The following is a 20,144-nucleotide window of genomic DNA, read 5'->3' as shown; positions in this document are numbered from 1 at the left end:
GGCCCCATAAAAGAATTTCAGCCCCCAAAAATATTTTTTTACTATTTTACTAATTAAAAATAAATTTGGATTTTTTTCAAAGAATAACATTTTTTTTAATAACTAATTTTTTTATTTTATTTTAAATTTAATTTGTTTTTTGTCATTTTGAATCCACAAAATACTTTTTTGGGGCCAGAATAAAGTATTGCACAAATAACATGCCTGCAAATCAGTGTGACTTCTGCTGATGTTTTTGGGAGACCAGTTCAGAGAGGCGTGGCTTCACCTTGGCAAGTGCGTCTTCAGAGCAAAGTCTGTTCATTTTCTTCCATTTTTTTCTTGACATATTAAGTATGGATTAAAATATTAAGAAGGAAACCACGCGACGTACAACTACGACAGCCGCTGATACTTTGCGCACTAAATTCCCCGCAGCACTGATTGGCCGAGCAATGTAACATGATCCTCTGCAGCAAGCGATGGCCAAGCGGGGCCTGTCATCACGACTTTACACAAGTGTGTCTTTACCTCCGCGGCAGAGGCTCCGCCGAACCCCTGAGACCGACTCACCGTGGTTCTTAACCTGGGGTTTGATCGAACCCAGGTTAAGAACCACTGGTCTAGGAGAAACATAATATATGCTAAATACCCAATATCAATGTAATAGTGCAAGCAGTAACAACATTTTAAAAAGAGAGGATCATTTTCATTTTGTTTGAAATTCATGTTTTTATGATGGATTGTTAATGGATTGTTATTGGACAAAGAACCTAATTCAGTCTTTAACTGTGAGACAAAACTTGAGGTTATTGTTGACCAAACAAAAGCAGAACTTTAAACAAAATAAAAGGTTAAAAGAAGCAGATATACTCAGTGGTGCAGGATGTTAACTAAAATGTTGCTTAAATTTATCAGTAGTTTCCAAGTGGGCATGTTTCTTGATTTAAATGTTACAACTTTTATCTCTGTCCCTGCAGTGAGCCTTGCAGCAGGTTGTTTATTATGCTAACAGACATGCTAACTCTTCTAGTGGCCATATGACTCAAAAGAGCCAAGCCATGACCTGTTTGTATTTCAGAAAAAATATATATGTGTAGAAAGGGAAATAATCTATGTTTAATCATATAAAACATCAAGTTGCTTCAAATAAAGAATATAATAAACAGGAACACCAGTAGCTGCAGCTAGCCCTCATAAACCCTCAGTAGAGAGAAGTTTGGCTGAGAAACGGTCAAAATAACCATCATTCTGTATTTGCAACAAATATTGTTAGTGCAAAGTTGGTTACAAATGTGGTGTGTTAAAACTTTATCAGGAAAATAGATTTATATGTCAAACTTGTTACAAAGTTACCATTTAGATTAAATAGATCATTAAGTAAATTTTACAATATCTACAAATAATAAAAGGAGATGATACAAAGTGAAAGTAAAAAAAGAGAAATTCTGCAACAGACATGGTTAAACCCAGTATAAACAGGAATACATCAGCGTAACAACGAAACAACTTCAAAAACTGGAAATTATGCTTCACCAAATCAGCTCAAAACAATAAAGCATGTTGCAGATAAATGTCCAGATCATATTGCAACAAACTTCAATTGTTGTTTAGATTTTACGTGATAGATTAACAAAATAGTGAACAATTAAAAAGAAGTGTTAATCTTTGTGAGAAAGAAAGAATTGTGGTGCATTTTTGCATTAATTACCTGAAGCAAACATTGTTTGATGTTGACATTTAAACCCCCATTAAACCCTCAATGTGTGCTTAAAAGCGCTGTCAAGTGATCAAAGCTTATATTTTTACCAACACATTCAAAGCTTCAGACTTAAAATTAGAAAATCACCACATTTAGGCCAGAGTATGACTGATCGTTTTAATTTAAGCGAATCAGATGAGCTGCTTTTACCCCAACGTTCAGCTACCTCCAAATTTTAACAGTTAAATGTTGAGCGGATTTGCATATCTGAAAACAATTGAAAGCACCGGACTGTTAAACTCAGGTTAACAACACGATTCAATCCTAAAACAGAGCTGATTCTGTTTAACCTGCAGGTGGAAGTCCATCCACAACAGCTGCTTTCAGTGTTATGCATGCTAGCAGGAGCTAACGTTAGCCTCCTGCGGTTCGTTCACAGACCGATAAAAAAACGGAACAAGCAGGTTGTGGAACACGGAGAAAAAGCTACATTTAAATGTCAGAGACTGGTTTCAAAGTTAAATAAACGTTTCATATATACATACCGATCGTCGTTCACTCTCTGCAAAGCCTTGGTCCAAGTTCTTCTTCGAAATGTGTCGGTGACTAAAACAACAAAAAGCGTCTTTACTGCCCCCTCCTGGGCCGGAGTGCTAACCGGAAACAGCCTTTAACGCTAGCTCAAACATCCGACACAAAAATAACGTCTTCGGTTACTTCCGATCATTACTTTCTTCTTATTGAAGCTTACTTCTAGTATTTGTAAAACTTCAATAAGTTCAATGTTAGTTTTGTAAACATTTGATCTAACAAAAAAAATCTAAAATAAAATCAAAAACACTTGTAGGAGTAGCTTGCATACTTCTTGACGGACTATTGTGAAGTATTTATGCTGAATAAAATGTGTTTAATGAAAGAACAAGCCAAAACACAACAGATACAAACCTACAGTTTGTGTTTGAACACAAGCTTCATTATTTTAATATTATATTCTGTCTATCAAGAGTCAGTACACAGCTTCAGTTATTACACGTCAAGTTTATTTGGGTAGCACATTTCAACTAGGCATGAATGGAATGTACTTTGTCCTTAAAAATATTCACATCCAATAAAGGTATATTTTATCTTTCTAAAAGTCCAGTCTATCGCCAAAGGTGCAAACACATTGAGATTTGATATCACTTTGTTCGATCAGCATTCAGTGATGGAAAAATAACTGTTACTGTTCAACAACAGAAATGGCAGCTGATATTTTAACAAAGCCTGTGAGTAAAATGAGAATGGGCAACTTTGTGTGTTTTGTTTTTGGTATGCAAATGAAAAAAAGAGGAAAAAATGCAAAATGTAAATGTATTTTTATGTCAACATAAGAACAAGGGTGGGTGTTGAATCTTATTGACTTCCTGTTGTGGGTGGAGATTTACACAGGTGGATGCAACTGATAAAAAAAGGTCAAATGTAACTGAAGGCTGTGTTGATTAGGACATTAGAAATGCAAAACTAAACGTGTTTAGCTTTGCGTCTACCTAAAGAAAATCAATTGGATTTGATCCAGAACGCTGCTGCTGACGCTCTGACTAAAACCAGGAAGATAGAAAACATCACCCCAGTTCTACAGTCTCTACGTTGGCTCCCTGTAACTGCATCCCCAGAACCAAACATGGAGAAGCAGCATTCAGCTTCTATGCACTGCAGATCTGCCAGGAAACTGCTGAAACACTTAGTTCCTTTAAATCAAGGCTAAAAAAATGTTTAAAAACATTGAATGTGAAGGGAATCCTCTTCATGAATCAATTAAAAAAACATTTACACAGTTTAAAAATGGAGCTGCCCAATCAAAGCAGACTAGAAGTTGAACAGTTTTAGTAAATTTTAAAAGGAGACATAAAAACAGGATCATCGAGAGCTTCTGGTTTTCCTTTTTGGAGGCGGTGAAGGTTCCTCTTCTTTCATCTGCCAATGTTTCTGAAAATCAAAGCGCATTTAGACGCCACACTGTGAACATGTGTGTGTTTTTGTTGCATTATTCAGGTTTACCAGCAAGTTGTCGTAATGATTTCTGCTGCAGCAGTGAGTGTCCTCTTCGTTGCTCTTCAGCATGTAGAAAACAGAGCAGAGGGAACAGTAATATCCCAGTTTACGAGCAGTAAACTCCTCGCCTGAAGAGGAGGAAAGACAAGAACATGAACAAGAAGAAGAGAGTTTCTAACCGGTAGGCAGATGTGTGTTTGTTTCTCACCAAAGGAGATGTCTGTGTTGAAAGGTGGCAGGATAAAATCAGCAGCGGTACAAGGAGACTTCCTTCGTTTTTTACAGGCTACTGAAGAAAAACAAACGGAAAAATGTTTAATTTTTACTTTAAAATTGATGATATTAAGAACAGGGCTTCTACAAGTTTCACAGACACAAATGTAAAACTTTTTTAAGACCATTAATAATTAAATTTAAGACCTGTATCACAACAGAAACATAAAAAAGAAAATCACATTTTATTTAGTAGTATTGTCAAGCTTTTTAGCAGAGAATACATGTGGCGTCGTATTGGTCGGCAACAGAAGTGAGCCATGAAAAACGCAAAAAAGCTAGCTAGCTAAAACATAGCCGCAGCCAGTTAGCGGTAGCCACAACCGCCTCGAGTTACAGACACCAATTATTATGTTTGCCGGTGACAGATATACTACATATACTAGATTCTTTTTAAGAACTGTGATTGACATATTTAAGGCCACCTTACATTTTTCTAATGAATCTAAGACATTTTAAGGCTTTGATTTTAGATACATGAAATTAAGACTTTTTAAGGATGTGCGGAACCCTGAAGATAATCTCCTTCAAGAAAACATTTTCTAAAAGGTCACTAAGACTGGTACATGCCAATTTATTGCTTTAAAACTACAGTATGTAACCTTTATAAAATTTTTTTTTACATATTTCTTGGAACAATCACTGCTAGATCGTATGGGACCACAGACAGATTATATTTGAAAAAAATTGAGCTTCTCTTCATCTTCCAAACCTTCTTCATCCTCCTCCTCCTCTTCCTCCAAGCGTCTGTCCAGGTTCTGTTTGTCTGGACCTTCAGCAGCTTCATCATCCGACTCTGTCTTGACGTCCCCCAATAGAGCAGAAGAAGAAGGATCCAGCGATGCGCCAGGAAGTGATTTGTCTTCTTCTTCTCTGTTTTCTTCAGGGTTCTCGGGTTTTCCTCCAGCAGATTTTCTCACTGCAAATAAGATGAAGTATTGGTCAATCTTTGTTTTCAGTGATGTGACATCACAGTGGAGCAGATTGTGAGGTCGGCTACCAGGAGTCTTTCTGGGTTTCTTCCTGGGTCGGCCTCTTTTTCTGGTTGATGTCACTTCCTGTTCCGTGTCCTCCATTTCCTCCAGATTACCTGCTGCTGCAGCGTTCACACTCTGATCTAAAACTGAACATAAAAACAAACCAATGATGGAAAACCAGAATAAAAAACTCAAAATGCATCTTTATTCCCTGGCCTTCAACATCATTAGAAGAAAAATGGTGGATGTCAGTACTTTTGGAAAACTGCTGCAGCTGAATTTAAGTATGGCTTGGTTTTTATTCATATTGTTATTTTTTGTTGTTTTCTGCCAATTTTATAATTGTCATTATATTTACCAAACTTAATTTTTTGCTTTATCATTTATCTACCAGTGACTATAAATGTTGTAAAGTATTTATGATCCGCGTAAGTGACTTGACTTGATTAAAAATGACATGGATCGAAATGGAATCAATTTGACCGTTATGAAATCAAATTATTTATATTACTTCGGACCATTTTTAACTAGATTTTCATTCAATCTAAATGTATTGAACTCATTAGTACTCATTAAGTTCAGTTCAGAATGAACTAAATTTAAAATAAAAGGACGGTTTGGTTAAATATTTTGACTTGATAAAAGTTAAATTTAATCTAAAAAACTTTCAGATCATAAAAACTCTTTCAGAGATGCATCAATGGACTTGTTCCTGTCTATTGACACAGAAACGTGATAGTTGATTTAAAACCAACCTAAAGGAACTGTCTCCTCTTCCAAACCTTCTCCGTCGGCCCTGCAGCGTCCTTCATCCTCCTCCTCTTCCTCCAAGCGTCCATCCAGGTTCTGTCTGTCAGGACATTCAGCCTCCGTCTCAGGAAGTGATTTGGTTTCTTCTCCTCTGTTTTCTTCAGGGTTCTCACGTTTTCCTCCAGCAGATTTTCTCACTGCAAACAAGATGAAATATTGATCAATCTTTGTTTTTCAGCAATGTGACATCAAACTGGAGCAGACTATGAGGTCGACTACCAGGAGCCTTTCTGGGTTTCTTCCCGGATCGTCCTCTTTTTTTAGTCGATGCCACTTCCTGTTCCGTATCCTCCATTTCCTCCAGATCACCTGCTGCTGCAGAGAGAAAGTAACACTACATTAAATAGCCCTGCCACAACATAATTTAAGACCTGTGATTAATTTATTTGCGACCAACTTGTAATTTGTTTTATTAAGTTAAGACATTTTAAGGCTTTAACTATAGATACATGAATTTAAGACTTTTAAAGACCTTTTTAAAGCCACCTTGAATGAAATTTTAGACATAAAAATCTATAAATATAGTTTTTAGGTTTTTTAAGGCAGTGGTAACTTACTGTATTTCAATAAAGCTTAGTAAAAAATATGAACCCGGTTTTATGCCTGGGATAAAAGGCAAAAAAGTTAGCTAGCTATCTATCTAGCTAGCAAGGGTATATTAGCAGGTAGCTAGCGATAGCCTCAACTGCATAGCAAACATGTATGCGCATAATAGAAAATTTCTGCGGGAAAATAAAACATTAAATAGTCCTACCATGAGATAATTTAAAACCTGTGATTAATTTATTTAAGACCAACATTTTTTAATTAATTACATTTTATGGCCTTAACATTGGACACATAACTTTTTAAGAACTTTTTTTAAAACCAACTGGAATAAATTTTAAGACAGAAAAAACCCCAACTAAAACTGTAGCTTTCTGACAGATTCTGTTTGTCTGGACCTTCAGCAGTTTCATTGTGCGTCTCCGTCTTGACGTCCCCCAATAGAGCAGAAGAAGAAGGATCCAGCGATGCGCCAGGAAGTGACTGGTCTTTTACTTCTCTGTTTTCTTCAGGGTTTTCACATTTTCCTCCAGCAGATTTTCTCACTGCAAACAACATCAAACATTGATCAATCTTTGTTTTTCAGCAATGTGACATCAAACTGGAGCAGATTGTGAGGTCGACTACCAGGAGTCTTTCTGGGTTTCTTCCCGGATCGTCCTCTTTTTTTAGTCGATGCCACTTCCTGTTCCGTATCCTCCATTTCCTCCAGATCACCTGCTGCTGCAGAGAGAAAGTAACACTACATTAAATAGCCCTGCCACAACATAATTTAAGACCTGCGATGAATTTATTTGTGACCAACTTGTAATTTTTTTTATTAAGTTAAGACATTTTAAGGCTTTAACTATAGATACATGAATTTAAGACTTTTAAAGACCTTTTTAAAGCCACCTTGAATGAAATTTTAGACATAAAAACCTATAAATATAGTTTTTAGGTTTTCTTATGCAGTGGTAACTTACTGCATTTCAATCAAGCTTAGTAAAAAATATGAACCTGGTTTTATGCCTGGGATAAAAGGCAAAAAAGTTAGCTAGCTATCTAGCCAGCAAGGGTATATTAGCAGGTAGCTAGCGATAGCCTCAACTGCATAGCAAACATGTATGCGCATAATAGAAAATTTCTGCGGGAAAATAAAACATTAATAGTCCTGCCATGAGATAATTTAAAACCTGTGATTAATTTATTTAAGACCAACATTTTTTAATTAATTACATTTTAAGGCCTTAGCATTGGACACATACATTTTTAAGAACTTTTTTTTAAAGCCAACTGGAATACATTTTAAGACAGAAAAAAAAAAACTAAAACTGTAGCTTTCTGACAGATTCTGTTTGTCTGGACCTTCAGCAGTTTCATTGTCCGTCTCCATCTTGACGTCCCCCAATAGAGCAGAAGAAGAAGGATCCAGCGATGCGCCAGGAAGTGACTGGTCTTTTACTTCTCTGTTTTCTTCAGGGTTTTCACATTTTCCTCCAGCAGATTTTCTCACTGCAAACAACATCAAACATTGATCAATCTTTGTTTTTCAGCAATGTGACATCAAACTGGAGCAGATTGTGAGGTCGACTACCAGGAGTCTTTCTGGGTTTCTTCCCGGATCGTCCTCTTTTTTTAGTCGATGCCACTTCCTGTTCCGTATCCTCCATTTCCTCCAGATCACCTGCTGCTGCAGAGAGAAAGTAACACTACATTAAATAGCCCTGCCACAACATAATTTAAGACCTGCGATGAATTTATTTGTGACCAACTTGTAATTTTTTTTATTAAGTTAAGACATTTTAAGGCTTTAACTATAGATACATGAATTTAAGACTTTTAAAGACCTTTTTAAAGCCACCTTGAATGAAATTTTAGACATAAAAACCTATAAATATAGTTTTTAGGTTTTCTTATGCAGTGGTAACTTACTGCATTTCAATCAAGCTTAGTAAAAAATATGAACCTGGTTTTATGCCTGGGATAAAAGGCAAAAAAGTTAGCTAGCTATCTAGCCAGCAAGGGTATATTAGCAGGTAGCTAGCGATAGCCTCAACTGCATAGCAAACATGTATGCGCATAATAGAAAATTTCTGCGGGAAAATAAAACATTAATAGTCCTGCCATGAGATAATTTAAAACCTGTGATTAATTTATTTAAGACCAACATTTTTTAATTAATTACATTTTAAGGCCTTAGCATTGGACACATACATTTTTAAGAACTTTTTTTTAAAGCCAACTGGAATACATTTTAAGACAGAAAAAAAAAAACTAAAACTGTAGCTTTCTGACAGATTCTGTTTGTCTGGACCTTCAGCAGTTTCATTGTCCGTCTCCATCTTGACGTCCCCCAATAGAGCAGAAGAAGAAGGATCCAGCGATGCGCCAGGAAGTGATTTGTCTTTTACTTCTCTGTTTTCTTCAGGGTTTTCACATTTTCCTCCAGCAGATTTTCTCACTGCAAACAAGATGGAATATTGATCAATCTTTGTTTTTCAGCGATGTGACATCAAACTGGAGCAGATTGTGAGGTCGACTACCAGGAGCCTTTCTGGGTTTCTTCCCGGATCGTCCTCTTTTTTTAGTCGATGCCACTTCCAGTTCCGTATCCTCCATTTCCTCCAGATCACCTGCTGCTGCAGTGAGAAAGTAACACTACATTAAATAGCCCTGCCACAACATAATTTAAGACCTGTGATGAATTTATTTGCGACCAACTTGTAATTTTTTTATTAAGTTAGGACATTTTCAGGCTTTAACTATAGATACATGGATTTAAGATTTTTAAAGACCTTTTTAAAGCCACCTTGAATGAAATTTTAGACATAAAAACCTATAAATATAGTTTTTAGATTTTTTAAGGCAGTGGTAACTTACTGGATTTCAATCAAGCTTAGTAAAAAATATGAACCTGGTTTTATGCCTGGGATAAAAGGCAAGAAAGTTAGCAAGCTATCTAGCTAGCAAGGGTATATTAGCAGGTAGCTAGTGGTAGCCTCAACTGCACAGCAAACATGTATGCGCATAATAGAAAGATTCTGCGGGAAAATAAAACATTAAATAGTCCTGCCATGAGATAATTTAAAACCTGTGATTAATTTATTTAAGACCAACATATTTTTTATTCATTACATTTTAAGGCCTTAACATTGGACACATAAATTTTTAAGAACTTTTTTTAAAGCCACCTGGAATACATTTTAAGACAGAAAAAAAAAAAACTAAAACTGTAGTTTTCTGACAGATTCTGTTTGTCTGGACCTTCAGCAGTTTCATTGTGCGTCTCCGTCTTGACGTCCCCCAATAGAGCAGAAGAAGAAGGATCCAGCGATGCGCCAGGAAGTGATTTGTCTTTTACTTCTCTGTTTTCTTCAGGGTTTTCACATTTTCCTCCAGCAGATTTTCTCACTGCAAACAACATCAAACATTGATCAATCTTTGTTTTTCAGCAATGTGACATCAAACTGGAGCAGATTGTGAGGTCGACTACCAGGAGTCCTTCTGGATTTCTTCCTGGGTCGGCCTCTTTTTATTATTGACGTCACTTCCTGTTCCGTCTGCTCAGTTTCCTCCAGCTCACCTGCTGCTACAGCGTTCACACTCTGATCTAAAACTGAACATAGAAAACACAACAATGATGAAAAAACTGGAATAAAACTAAACTGGAGTGAAATAAGAAAAAAAATTGACCACCTAATTATATTATTCTGAACTATATTTAACTATATTTTCTTTAAATATAAAGGTAACGCCCTCTACTGGTTGCAGTAGGGACCGTGAGAAAATAACACTACATTAAGACAAGACTACATCAAATAGTCCTGCCACAACATAATTTAAGACCTGTGATTAATTTATTTAAGACCAACATATTTTTTAATTCAACATATTTTAAGGCCTTAACATGGACACATAACTTTAAGACCTTTTAAAACCTTTTTTTAAAAGCCACCTGGAATAAAATTTAAGACAGAAAAAAAAACTAAAACTGTAGTTTTCTGACAGGTTCTGTTTGTCTGGACCTTCAGCAGTTTCATTATCCATCTCCGTCTTGACGTCCCCCAATAGAGCAGAAGAAGAAGGATCCAGCAACGCACTAGGAAGTGATTTGTCTTCTTCTCTGTTTTCTTCAGGGTTCTCAGGTTTTCCTCTGGCAGATTTTCTCACTGAAAACAAGATCAAACACTGATCAGTCTTTGTTTTTCAGCGATGTGACATTCAAACAGGAGCAGACTGTGAGGTCGGCTACCAGGAGTCTTTCTGGGTTTCTTCCTGGGTCGGCCTCCTTTTCTTATTGATGTCACTTCCCGTTCCTTCTCCTCCATTTCCTCCAGCTCACCTGCTGCTGCAGCGTTCATACTCTGATCTAAAACTGAACATAAAAACACACCAATGATGAAAAACTGGAATAAAACTAAACTTGAGTGAAATAGAAAAAAAAATACCACCTAATTATATTATTCTGAACTATATTAATTATATTTTTGTTAAATCTAAAGATAATGAACTCTACTGGCTGCAGTAGGAACCATCAGAAAATAAGACTACATTAAATAGTCCTGCCAAAGCATAATTTAAGACCTGTGATTTATTTATTTAAGACCAAGACATATTTTTAATAAATTCAATACATATCAAGGCCTTAATATTGGACACATCAATTTAAGACTTTAAAAGACCTTTTTAAAACCACCTTGAGTGAAATTTAAGACAGACAAAAAACTAGAACTATTGTTTTCTGGCAGGTTCTGTTTGTCTGGACCTTCAGCAGCTTCAGCGTCCGTTTCCGTCTTGACGTCCCCCAACAGAGCAGAAGAAGAATCCAGCGACGCACCAGGAAGTGATTTGGTTTCTTCTTCTTCTCTGTTTTCTTCGGAGCTCTCATGTTTTACTCCAGCAGATTTTCTCACTGCAAATAAGATGAAGTATTGATCAATCTTTGTTTTCAGCGATGTGACATCACAGTGGAGCAGATTGTGAGGTCGGCTACCAGGAGTCTTTCTGGGTTTCTTCCTGGGTCGGCCTCTTTTTCTAGTTGATGTCACTTCCTGTTCCTTGTCCTCCAGATTACCTGAAGCTGCAGCGTTTACACTCTGCTCTAAAACTGAACATAAAAGACACAACAATGATGAAAAATTAGAATAAAACTAAACTGGAGTGAAATAGAAAAAAACAACACCTAATTATATTATTCTGGACTATATTTAACTAGATTTTCATTAAATCTAATCGTAATGAACTCTACTGTTTGCATTAGGACAGATTTTAAAGAACAACATACTTAGAACCAAAATTAAGTCCAAAATGTACAAAAACTATAAAGATATAAAAAAATGCCTTGGCTGTCAATATGTTTTATAGTTTTAGCTTAACTTCATTCAAATTCTGTTAAAAAAAAAAAATCCCCTAATCTTTCAATAACGCCTTTCTAATATTGAATAAAAAAGGTTTAGGTGGTTAAATGAAAAATAAGCAGAAAGGGACAATTTTTGAATCCGATTAATCATCAGAATAATCGATTACTAAAACAACCGTTGGCTTCAGGAATGGTTTACCAGTTACCATAGCAACGTGTCCACTCCCAAACCGAAACATTTAAGGTCCTGAAACACCAACCTGGGCCGCTTCGATCTGAGCCGTCAGCAGATCTCAGAGTTTCTGCTCCGACTTCCTGCTGAAGAAAAACAGAGGCGTTCATCATGTCCAGCAGCAAAGATTCAAACAAAACTAGGAGATATTCCGCTTTCCTATTTGTTTCATTTACAGATTAAAATGAACAAGTCACAATTTGACATAAACAAAAAACAATGGGAATGAAAAAGAGTAGTTAGAAGAAAAAAAAAGTCTTATATAATCTAATTCTTGTCTCAAAACTAAATTTACTTAAGCAACTAAACATTAATCAACTGTCAATATAGATCCTTAAAAACAAAACAGGCCATAAATACATAAAAATAATAATAATACAGAAAAAACATAACATCTTTGTAGAGATACAGCACTCTATTGAATCAATACACTTCATTATACCTTCATAGATAATTATGTTTTATTGTTTTCTTAAAAATAAAAATTGATCTGCTCTGTAATATACTGTTATGTATTTTAAACATAACTTGCAAAATATGATAGTAAACCAAGTTGTCAGAATTCATTTCCGATTTCTGATTGACTTAATTTCTGCTCATTTATTTTTTAAATAAGTAGAAATGTAAAAATAAAAAAAAAATTTGAGTAGAAACTTCTCATTTCTCCTTAGAATTAAAAGCAGAAATTTGTAAAAAAAACAAACAAACAAAAAAAAACTTTATATATATAGTTTTAAAAAAAATACAAAATCTACCTCTATAAATTCTATTTTCTAAAATAAAAATAGAATTTGTAAACACTTTACCAGCGTTCCCCCAAACCTCTACAGAGTAGATATAAGATAATAGAGATAAGAATATTATCTCTATTTTCTGCATTATTTTTCCCTTTGCTGTGGCGACTGCACAGGATTGAATTCAATGAGAAAGTGTGTCCAAACTTTTGGTCTGTACTGTATAACAAAAATAGCTTTAACAATAAAACATGTATAGCAGTAATTTTAAGTAATAAACCTCGTGATTTGGCGGGGAACTGGCTGTGCTTTTAGTCTGAGGCGCCTCTGATGATCCGGGTGTTGAGGTTAACTTGTTGAACTCGTCCAGGAAAACCGGAGTCAGAGTTTTCACAAGGCTCTCTACATCTATCTGCTTTGACAAAGACTGGACAGCTAGAAAGACAGACAAAAATACACTTTAATGTAGCAGAGTTAAAGAATTACAAAGAATTTAGTGCAAAAGGGGAAAACAATGGCAAAAAACGGAGAAAATATATTTTGTTTTTAGTCTGGATTCTTCTGCTTAAAACTGAAGTACGTAACATTTTAAAAAATTATTATTATTATTTTTTTTTACTATTTGCTAAAACTGTTACTATGTCATGACAGTATAATATGAGACAGTACACCCCTCAGGCATACTCCCCTCAGTCAGAAACAACCAATCAGAGCCACGGGGAGGGTGTTAGCGCTGTCAATCACTCTGCTCACACTGATGGCAGAGTCTGCCATGAGTGCTAAGGCTAGTTAGCATGACCACTGATGACGATGGATAAAAAGTTTTCCTGGAACTTGAAGTTGTTTCTCCACAATTAGCAGCACGTACATAAGTTTCACTGACAGCTAACACGCTTGTCCTGGCTCTGATTGGTTGTTTTTGACTGGGAGAGGAGAGTTTTTTCAGAAATATAGTAGCACTATGAGGAGGTGGAGGAATTTTCACGGATTATCTGTCTCATATTATTCTGTCGCAACATGGTGACAATTTTAAAAAATATGTTTTAAAAAAACATATTTTTTAAAAAGCTACATATCACAGCTTCAACAGAGTAGTAATTTAATCTTCAGGAAGCTCAATTAAAGCTAATCCAATTCCCATTATGTGTCTAACCTGATGATTGAAGAAGTTTCTTCACCAGTGTCTCTGCACTGTTCTCATCCTGAGGAACCGATGTCTCTCCGGACGTTTGTTTCTCGCCGCTTCTGCTTGGTGACGGCGGATTCTTGCTGCTGTTTTTGGGTGAAAGCTGTCTCTCAGAAGGCATTCCTGGAGAGGGCAGACAGGAGGTGGACTTCTCGTACCGTGGAGAACGAGATCGAGACCTAAACAGAATGAAAAGTCAGGGATGATGACAAAGATCTCAACTGTTGAGTCCAATGTAAAGTAATAGTTCCCCCAACAGACCTGTGGGTTTGTCTATAACTGTAGGAAGACCTGGATGGGCTTCTGCACCTGTCTCTTCTGTCCTCACAGCTAGAACTGTCTGAGATGGAAGTTGATCTACTCCTGGATTTACGGCGCTGATGATACGGGCTGTGAGAGCGAGAACTGGAGCCTCTTCTGTGACGCCGGCCATGACTTCTGGAGCGAGAACGGGAAGCGTTTCTCCGGCAGCGTGAGCGAGAACTGGAGCCTCTTCTGTGACGCCGGCCATGACTTCTGGAGCGGGAACGGGAAGCTTTTCTCCTGCAGGGTGAGCGAGAACTGGAGCCTCTTCTGTGACGCCGGCCATGACTTCTGGAGCGGGAACGGGAAGCTTTTCTCCTGCAGGGTGAGCGAGAACTGGAGCCTCTTCTGTGTGTGCGGCCATGACTTCTGGAGCGGGAACGGGAAACGTTTCTCCGGCAGGGTGAGCGAGAATTGGAGCCTCTTCTGTGTGTGCGGCCATGACTTCTGGAGCGGGAGCGGAAAGAGTTTCTCCGGCAGGGTGATCGAGAACTGGAGCCTCTTCTGTGTGTGCGGCCATGACTTCTGGAGCGGGAACGGGAAACGTTTCTCCGGCAGGGTGAGCGAGAATTGGAGCCTCTTCTGTGTGTGCGGCCATGACTTCTGGAGCGGGAGCGGAAAGAGTTTCTCCGGCAGGGTGATCGAGAACTGGAGCCTCTTCTGTGACGGCGTTCTTGACTTCTGGAGCGGGAAGCGTTTCTGTGGCGAGAATCACTCTTGTGTTTTCCCGTCTCCCGACACCGCCTCCAGGTTGAGTCTATTCTATTTAAACATGTGGAAAAGCAAAAACACATTTGGATACATAGGATAAAGTGGGTCGCATTTGTCTGAAGACAGACTTTTACCTGGGGAATTGTTGTTCACAAAACAAGTCTGGGTATCTACGAAGAAAAAAAGAACGTACACATACAGCTGAAACCAGATGTTTGAAGTTTTACATTTGCAATTTTTTCTGGAGATGCAGCAATTTGAAAATTTGTGCAGATAACCCAAGATTAAGGAAATCAGGGCTGCAATCAATATGTGCAGCCCTGATTCACTTATCAGCAACTCTAAGATGGGTTTCCAAGTTAAAACAGAGACAATATTTAAATAGAGCTAACATGCTTCCTTGAACAGGTTAGAATAGGTCTAGTGGCTATAAAAAACATTTATAGCCACTACATTTAATTTTTTTTTGCACAAAATCATACTTAGAAAATTAGAATTTGGTTTATTATGAGCTTTCAGAATGAGTTGTTTAAGAGCTTCTTGTCACTTTAAATCCAAGTAAGCTGCTGGTGGCCACATTTACACTCACACATGAAAATAGTTCCAAACAGATGCGCAATTATACAACCATACATCTTTGAAAAGCACAAGTGGAGCCTCCTGCACAACCAACTAGAATGCATCAAGTGGTTTCTTGATGGTAAGTCAACAACAAAACACTTCTCTTTACCAGGATTCATTGTAAAGCGGTAGAACTAGCTACGACAACAGCATAAGAACAGCAAGCTGTGACTCTGCTACATACAGCGGCATGTGAGGGTATAGTAGACAAGAAAAAAAGAGGAGTGCACTTCCACCAATAAACTCAGAAATTCTTAGATTAAACTCTGAACATTTTTAGACAACTCTACTTGGTTTGGAACTCTGGAACTCTACTTGGGTTGCTAGGCAACGGACAGAATTCCTTTGGGGTTGCTAGATAACGGGCTGGCTTCCCTTGGTTGCTAGGTGAGGGGTAGTGCCTGCTTATTTTGTGACTATAAAACATTAACTTACTGCCAAAACAAAAAAGCCTTGTGTGTTTTTAAGCATTTGGGTTGTTTTTAGAAGCAGTAGAATCCCAAATGGAAGAACAAAAACATGCAAAATGTGAAATATATATGCATATTTCAAGACTTACATAAGACTAAAATTGTGGCTAATTGACTGGTCAACCATCGTGCACCCCTAATTAGAAGGTATTTATGATTGGATTGAATTGACATTTTTTGTAAAGTAAGTTGAGATCATATGTTTTGTGAATTAGTGCTATAGAACTAAACTGAACTGGGAAAAATAGAAAGAAAAAAGACAGGGAACCTGGTGTGATATACTAAAATAAATACATGCTATGGAAATCCCTACAACTGTAATAAAAAGTTTGCTATAATATTTTAGGGTCTGTACAAATAATTATTACTTTTCAGTACCTAGATGTACCACATTTAATTTGAATGTATTATGAAACATGTTACAGAGTTTTTACTAAACGTTATACTGTGGGAATTTCATATCTGACTGGTGAACCATTAATTGCAACTCCACTTTTAGTTCCATATTCATCAACATAAACCTATTCTTACTAAAATGTCTATATTTCTAAAAACAATAAGTAAAAATTAGTAAAATCTTAAAAAGAAAGAATAAACAAAGGCTGACTTTGTGCAAAAACCTTACAGGGTTTTGCACTTCTCACGATGTTCAGTGGTCTTCATGTGGGAACACCAAGCCTGTTAAAATAAAAAAACATTTAAATGACATTTTATCAGTTTGTATTTTCAACATGAACCTATTGAAGTACAATAAACCAGACGTAGAAGTTTTTAGCAAGATACATGAGCTTGTTTTAAGCCAATAATTCATTAATATTTGTGAAAAAGTATTAGTTCCATTGGCAGATTATTTCACTTTATGGGAATGTTGTTGTAAGTGAAATAATCTGCCAATTAAATACACTTTTTAAAATTAACATTAATTATTGACTTAAAACAAGCTGCTATATCTTGCTAAAAAGTTCCTTGTGAATTAATTTAGTCTTAATTCAAGTGTAATAAGATATTTGTACTAGAAATTGGTCAAAAATACTTGGTAAGGTTTTGTGTTTTTGCAGTGTAGAGCACTCACATGTACGTTACGACTTTCCTTGTTGCATATCGAACAGTAATGTGGGAAGGATTCTGGTGAGATACCTTTACAATCTCTAATTATGGCGTGTGAAGGCTCATTTTTACAAGATGACCCCTTAAATTTAGTCTGGATCACTGGCTTATCCCGTCCTTGCTGTCCGCGCTTCAGCTCAGCCTTATTCTGCCCAGCAACCGTTGTTTCTTTTATCCGAGTTCTACTTTCCTTGTTGTTGGAACTCTTCTGTTCTGCTTTACCAGGATTGGAGGATTTAGATGTGGACTCTGGTTGCTTTGGAGGAAGAGGTTTGCAGGGTTTAGGCTCGCCAGGTTTCTGTTTGGCTGAAATTACAGCGTGTGAAGGCTCACTTTTAGAAGATGACCCTTTAAATTTAGTCTGGATCACTGGCTTATCCTGTCCTTGTTGTCCACGTTTCAGCTCAGTCTGAACCTCAGGGATCTTCTTCTCTGGATGTTTCTTATACTGCCCAGCAACCGTTGTTTCTTTTATCTGAGTTTTGCTTTCCTTGCTGTTGGAACTCTTCTGTTCTGCTTTACCAGGTTTGGAGGATTTAGATGTGGACTCTGGTTGCTTTGGAGGAAGAGGTTTGCAGGGTTTAGGCTCGTCAGGTTTCTGTTTGGATGAAACTATGGCGCATGAAGAATCATTTTTAAAAGATGACTCCTTAAATTTAGTCTGCATCACTGACTTATCCTGTCCTTGCTGTCCACACTTCAGCTCAGTCTGAACCTCCGGATTCTTCTTCTCTGGACTTTTCTTATTCTGTCCAGCAACCGTTGTTTCTTTTATTCGAGTTTTGCTTTCCTTCCTGTTGGAACTCTTCTGTTCTGCTTTACTAGGTTTGGATGTGGACTCTGGTTGCTTTGGAGAAAGAGGTTTGTAGAGTTTAGTCTCATCAGGTTTATGTTTGGGTGAAACCATTTTATTTTGCTCACTAATCTCAGACTCTCTGCTTTTGCCCTTTAACACACATCTTTGCAGCCGGTCCTCACTGGGTTTGTGAGTTTCCACCAGTGACTTACCTCTACTCTTATCTGTGCTATCTTTTCCAGTCTCCTTTTTAGCAACGCTACTTCCAAAATCACCGCAATCAATAACTTTATTTGACTTTACGGGAGTTTTATGCAAGTCACTCTTTAGACCAATAGTGGGCTGCGATTCAGAGGATTTCTCTGCAGCTCTTTCCTTCTTCTTAATGGAAATCTGCATCAGGATGTATTTCAGGTTTTCAGGGGTGATCTGATCCTCAGAGTAAGCATTGAGCTCTCCCAAGTCGTCCTTGTCGAGTCCAAACCTGCTGAGGATCTCAGTAGCTGATTCTGTTGTGTACTTGGGTTGATCCGATCTGCCTGGTTCTGGAGATTTAGCAGCACCTGAACCTGGAGGATGTTTCCTGTTGTCTGCACCTTCACCAGAAACACTTCTGCTTCTGTCTGTGCAGCCAGAAGATGGGTTATTGTGATCTTTTTCGGTCTGTTTGCATATTGAAAGCCAGGCCAAGGATGTAGTGTCCCTGTGAGTATCATTGTAGCCATGTCCCTGTGGAATTGAAGACATTGTTCCAGCTGTGTTTGAGGAAGATGACTCTCAGTGGAGGTGAAGATTAGTGACCTAAAAGATGACGCAGAACATATTTAGGCAGTATCTCAGAGGAATATTTAGTAGTAAACATAAAGCTCATTCAAACTTGTAGCAGCCATTCTATTTTAATGTCTATTTGTATCGAATGAAAGTTACATTCTCGATCAAAAAAATATATATTTCACTTACTTTCAACAACCGAAGCCAGTCGTACTGAGTCGCTGGCTTCATTTAGTCACATTTAGCCAGTAAACGTTTTTTTAAAAATTACAATTTAAGAGGTATTCTCCGGTTTCCGCTTCCGTCAAGCTAGCTAGCAAACGCGACCGTTGGTCACAAGAGAGACGTCATGACGCAACGTTCCAAACAGTGTGCGTGACCGGAAAATAAGCTCGCGCGGAATCCTGAGAGAATCCCATTATTTTCTTGAACGAACCTGGTACTGTACTTCTTTGATTCATTCTAACGACGAGACACCGCCACCTGCTGTCGTGAGGATAGATTATACCACCAAAAAAAGCTTGTTTATTCATATTAACGCAGTGTTTTAACACTTTTTATTTATTTATTCAAACTCAATCAGTAATCAATACTTTATTGATTGCAAAGGAAAATTTAATATCAAAGCGGAAAAAGTTTAAAACAAAACAAATGGTGGCGGAGCACTTATCCACGAAGTTATTTTGGTGGTGTCAAAAAAGACAATAGCAAGTTATAAGTTAAAACTAGTTTGCACTTCTTCCTTCATTGGAAAATCTTACCCAAGGTAGAGCACAAACACTTCAAATATTTTATTGTTATAGAAAAACTGTGGCTATAGTTGAGAATTGATAAATAAAAACAGTCAAATTACATTTTTCCCATGGCCAAAAAGACTTTATTTCTGTTACGTAACTTTTAAACATCTGAATCAGCATTATTGGTCAAGTTTGGGTATTAAAACAAGAAAATTGACTCGTTCCACTTTGCTCTCATTGTTCAGACATTTTTGCCCCATCCTACCTCTCTGAGCTGCTCCACCCTTATGAACCCTCTTACCTGCTCCGGTCAGCTGGTGCTTAATGCCACTTGATGCATGTTTGGCACATACAGAGGACCCCATGGTGAGCTGTTTGTCGACATCTAGGAGTCTGAGTTACGCCCAAGTATTACATAAACAGACGTAAAGTTGCAGTATGTAACTTTTACTTTAAAAAATTCTTTGTTAATACTATCAACATGTTTTGACGGCATGGTACAGATAATCTGAACAGAATCAATCTCCTCCACTTCCTCCTTGAGCTATATTTGCAGTCTGCAAAAATCTAACAATCCTGGTCAAAAACAACCAATCAGAGCAAGAAGGAGCGTCTTATCGCTGTCAATTAACTTTGAGTACGTGCTGCTAAATGTTCTAATGACTGAGAAACAACTTACCATTACAGAAAAGCCCTTTATCCATCATCATGGGTGGCCATGCTAACTAGTCTTAGCATTGTGGCAGGCTGTAGCGTAGCAGAGAGGAAGAGGTTGTGAGCAGGATGTATACAAGGGTGACTGGCAGCACTAAGACTC

General features: G+C 37.3%; 1 protein-coding gene across 22 annotated transcripts; it reads right to left on the bottom strand.

Annotated features, from left to right (window-relative positions):
• Positions 1-2,699: 2,699 nt before the first annotated feature.
• On the bottom strand, positions 2,700-20,077 carry LOC114157938 (serine/arginine repetitive matrix protein 2-like). Of its 22 annotated transcripts, XM_028039182.1 has the most exons (28): positions 18,780-18,954; positions 16,989-18,620; positions 16,542-16,594; positions 14,960-14,995; positions 14,770-14,876; positions 14,073-14,613; positions 13,779-13,990; positions 12,906-13,060; positions 11,920-11,977; positions 11,294-11,407; positions 11,066-11,212; positions 10,553-10,675; positions 10,326-10,469; positions 9,794-9,916; positions 9,565-9,711; positions 8,844-8,939; positions 8,615-8,761; positions 7,895-7,990; positions 7,666-7,812; positions 6,946-7,041; positions 6,717-6,863; positions 5,992-6,087; positions 5,718-5,909; positions 4,986-5,108; positions 4,698-4,904; positions 3,921-4,001; positions 3,719-3,840; positions 2,700-3,646 (listed from the first exon to the last, which is right to left on the bottom strand). In XM_028039182.1, the coding sequence occupies exons 2-28, from the start codon at positions 18,564-18,566 to the stop codon at positions 3,578-3,580; spliced, it is 5,157 nt and encodes a 1,718-aa protein (XP_027894983.1). In that variant the 5' UTR covers positions 18,567-18,620; positions 18,780-18,954; the 3' UTR covers positions 2,700-3,577. The 22 variants fall into 22 exon arrangements, with proteins under 22 accessions (XP_027894983.1, XP_027894974.1, XP_027894973.1 ...); XM_028039173.1 differs by lacking the exon at positions 18,780-18,954 and adding an exon at positions 20,007-20,077 and having other exon boundaries at positions 14,073-14,876; XM_028039172.1 differs by having other exon boundaries at positions 14,073-14,876.
• Positions 20,078-20,144: the final 67 nt, after the last annotated feature.

This window comes from Xiphophorus couchianus, chromosome 14 (genome assembly GCF_001444195.1).
Source record: "Xiphophorus couchianus chromosome 14, X_couchianus-1.0, whole genome shotgun sequence".
NCBI classification, from domain to species: Eukaryota; Metazoa; Chordata; class Actinopteri; order Cyprinodontiformes; family Poeciliidae; genus Xiphophorus; species Xiphophorus couchianus.
The sequence above is the reverse complement of the archived record's forward strand: the minus strand, read 5'-3'. Positions and strand labels throughout refer to the sequence as shown.

What these genes read in the sequence shown, in the direction of transcription:
- LOC114157938 (XM_028039173.1), bottom strand. Translation starts at nt 18,566, where the DNA reads ATGTCTTCAATTCCACAGGGACATGGCTACAATGATACTCACAGGGAC. An exon ending in GAAACTTCTTCAATCATCAG is followed by an intron (nt 13,061 to 13,778) that starts GTTAGACACATA and finishes CTGTCTTTCTAG; the next exon opens with CTGTCCAGTCTTTGTCAAAG. An exon ending in GAAACCCAGAAAGGCTCCTG is followed by an intron (nt 8,762 to 8,843) that starts GTAGTCGACCTC and finishes TCTTGTTTGCAG; the next exon opens with TGAGAAAATCTGCTGGAGGA.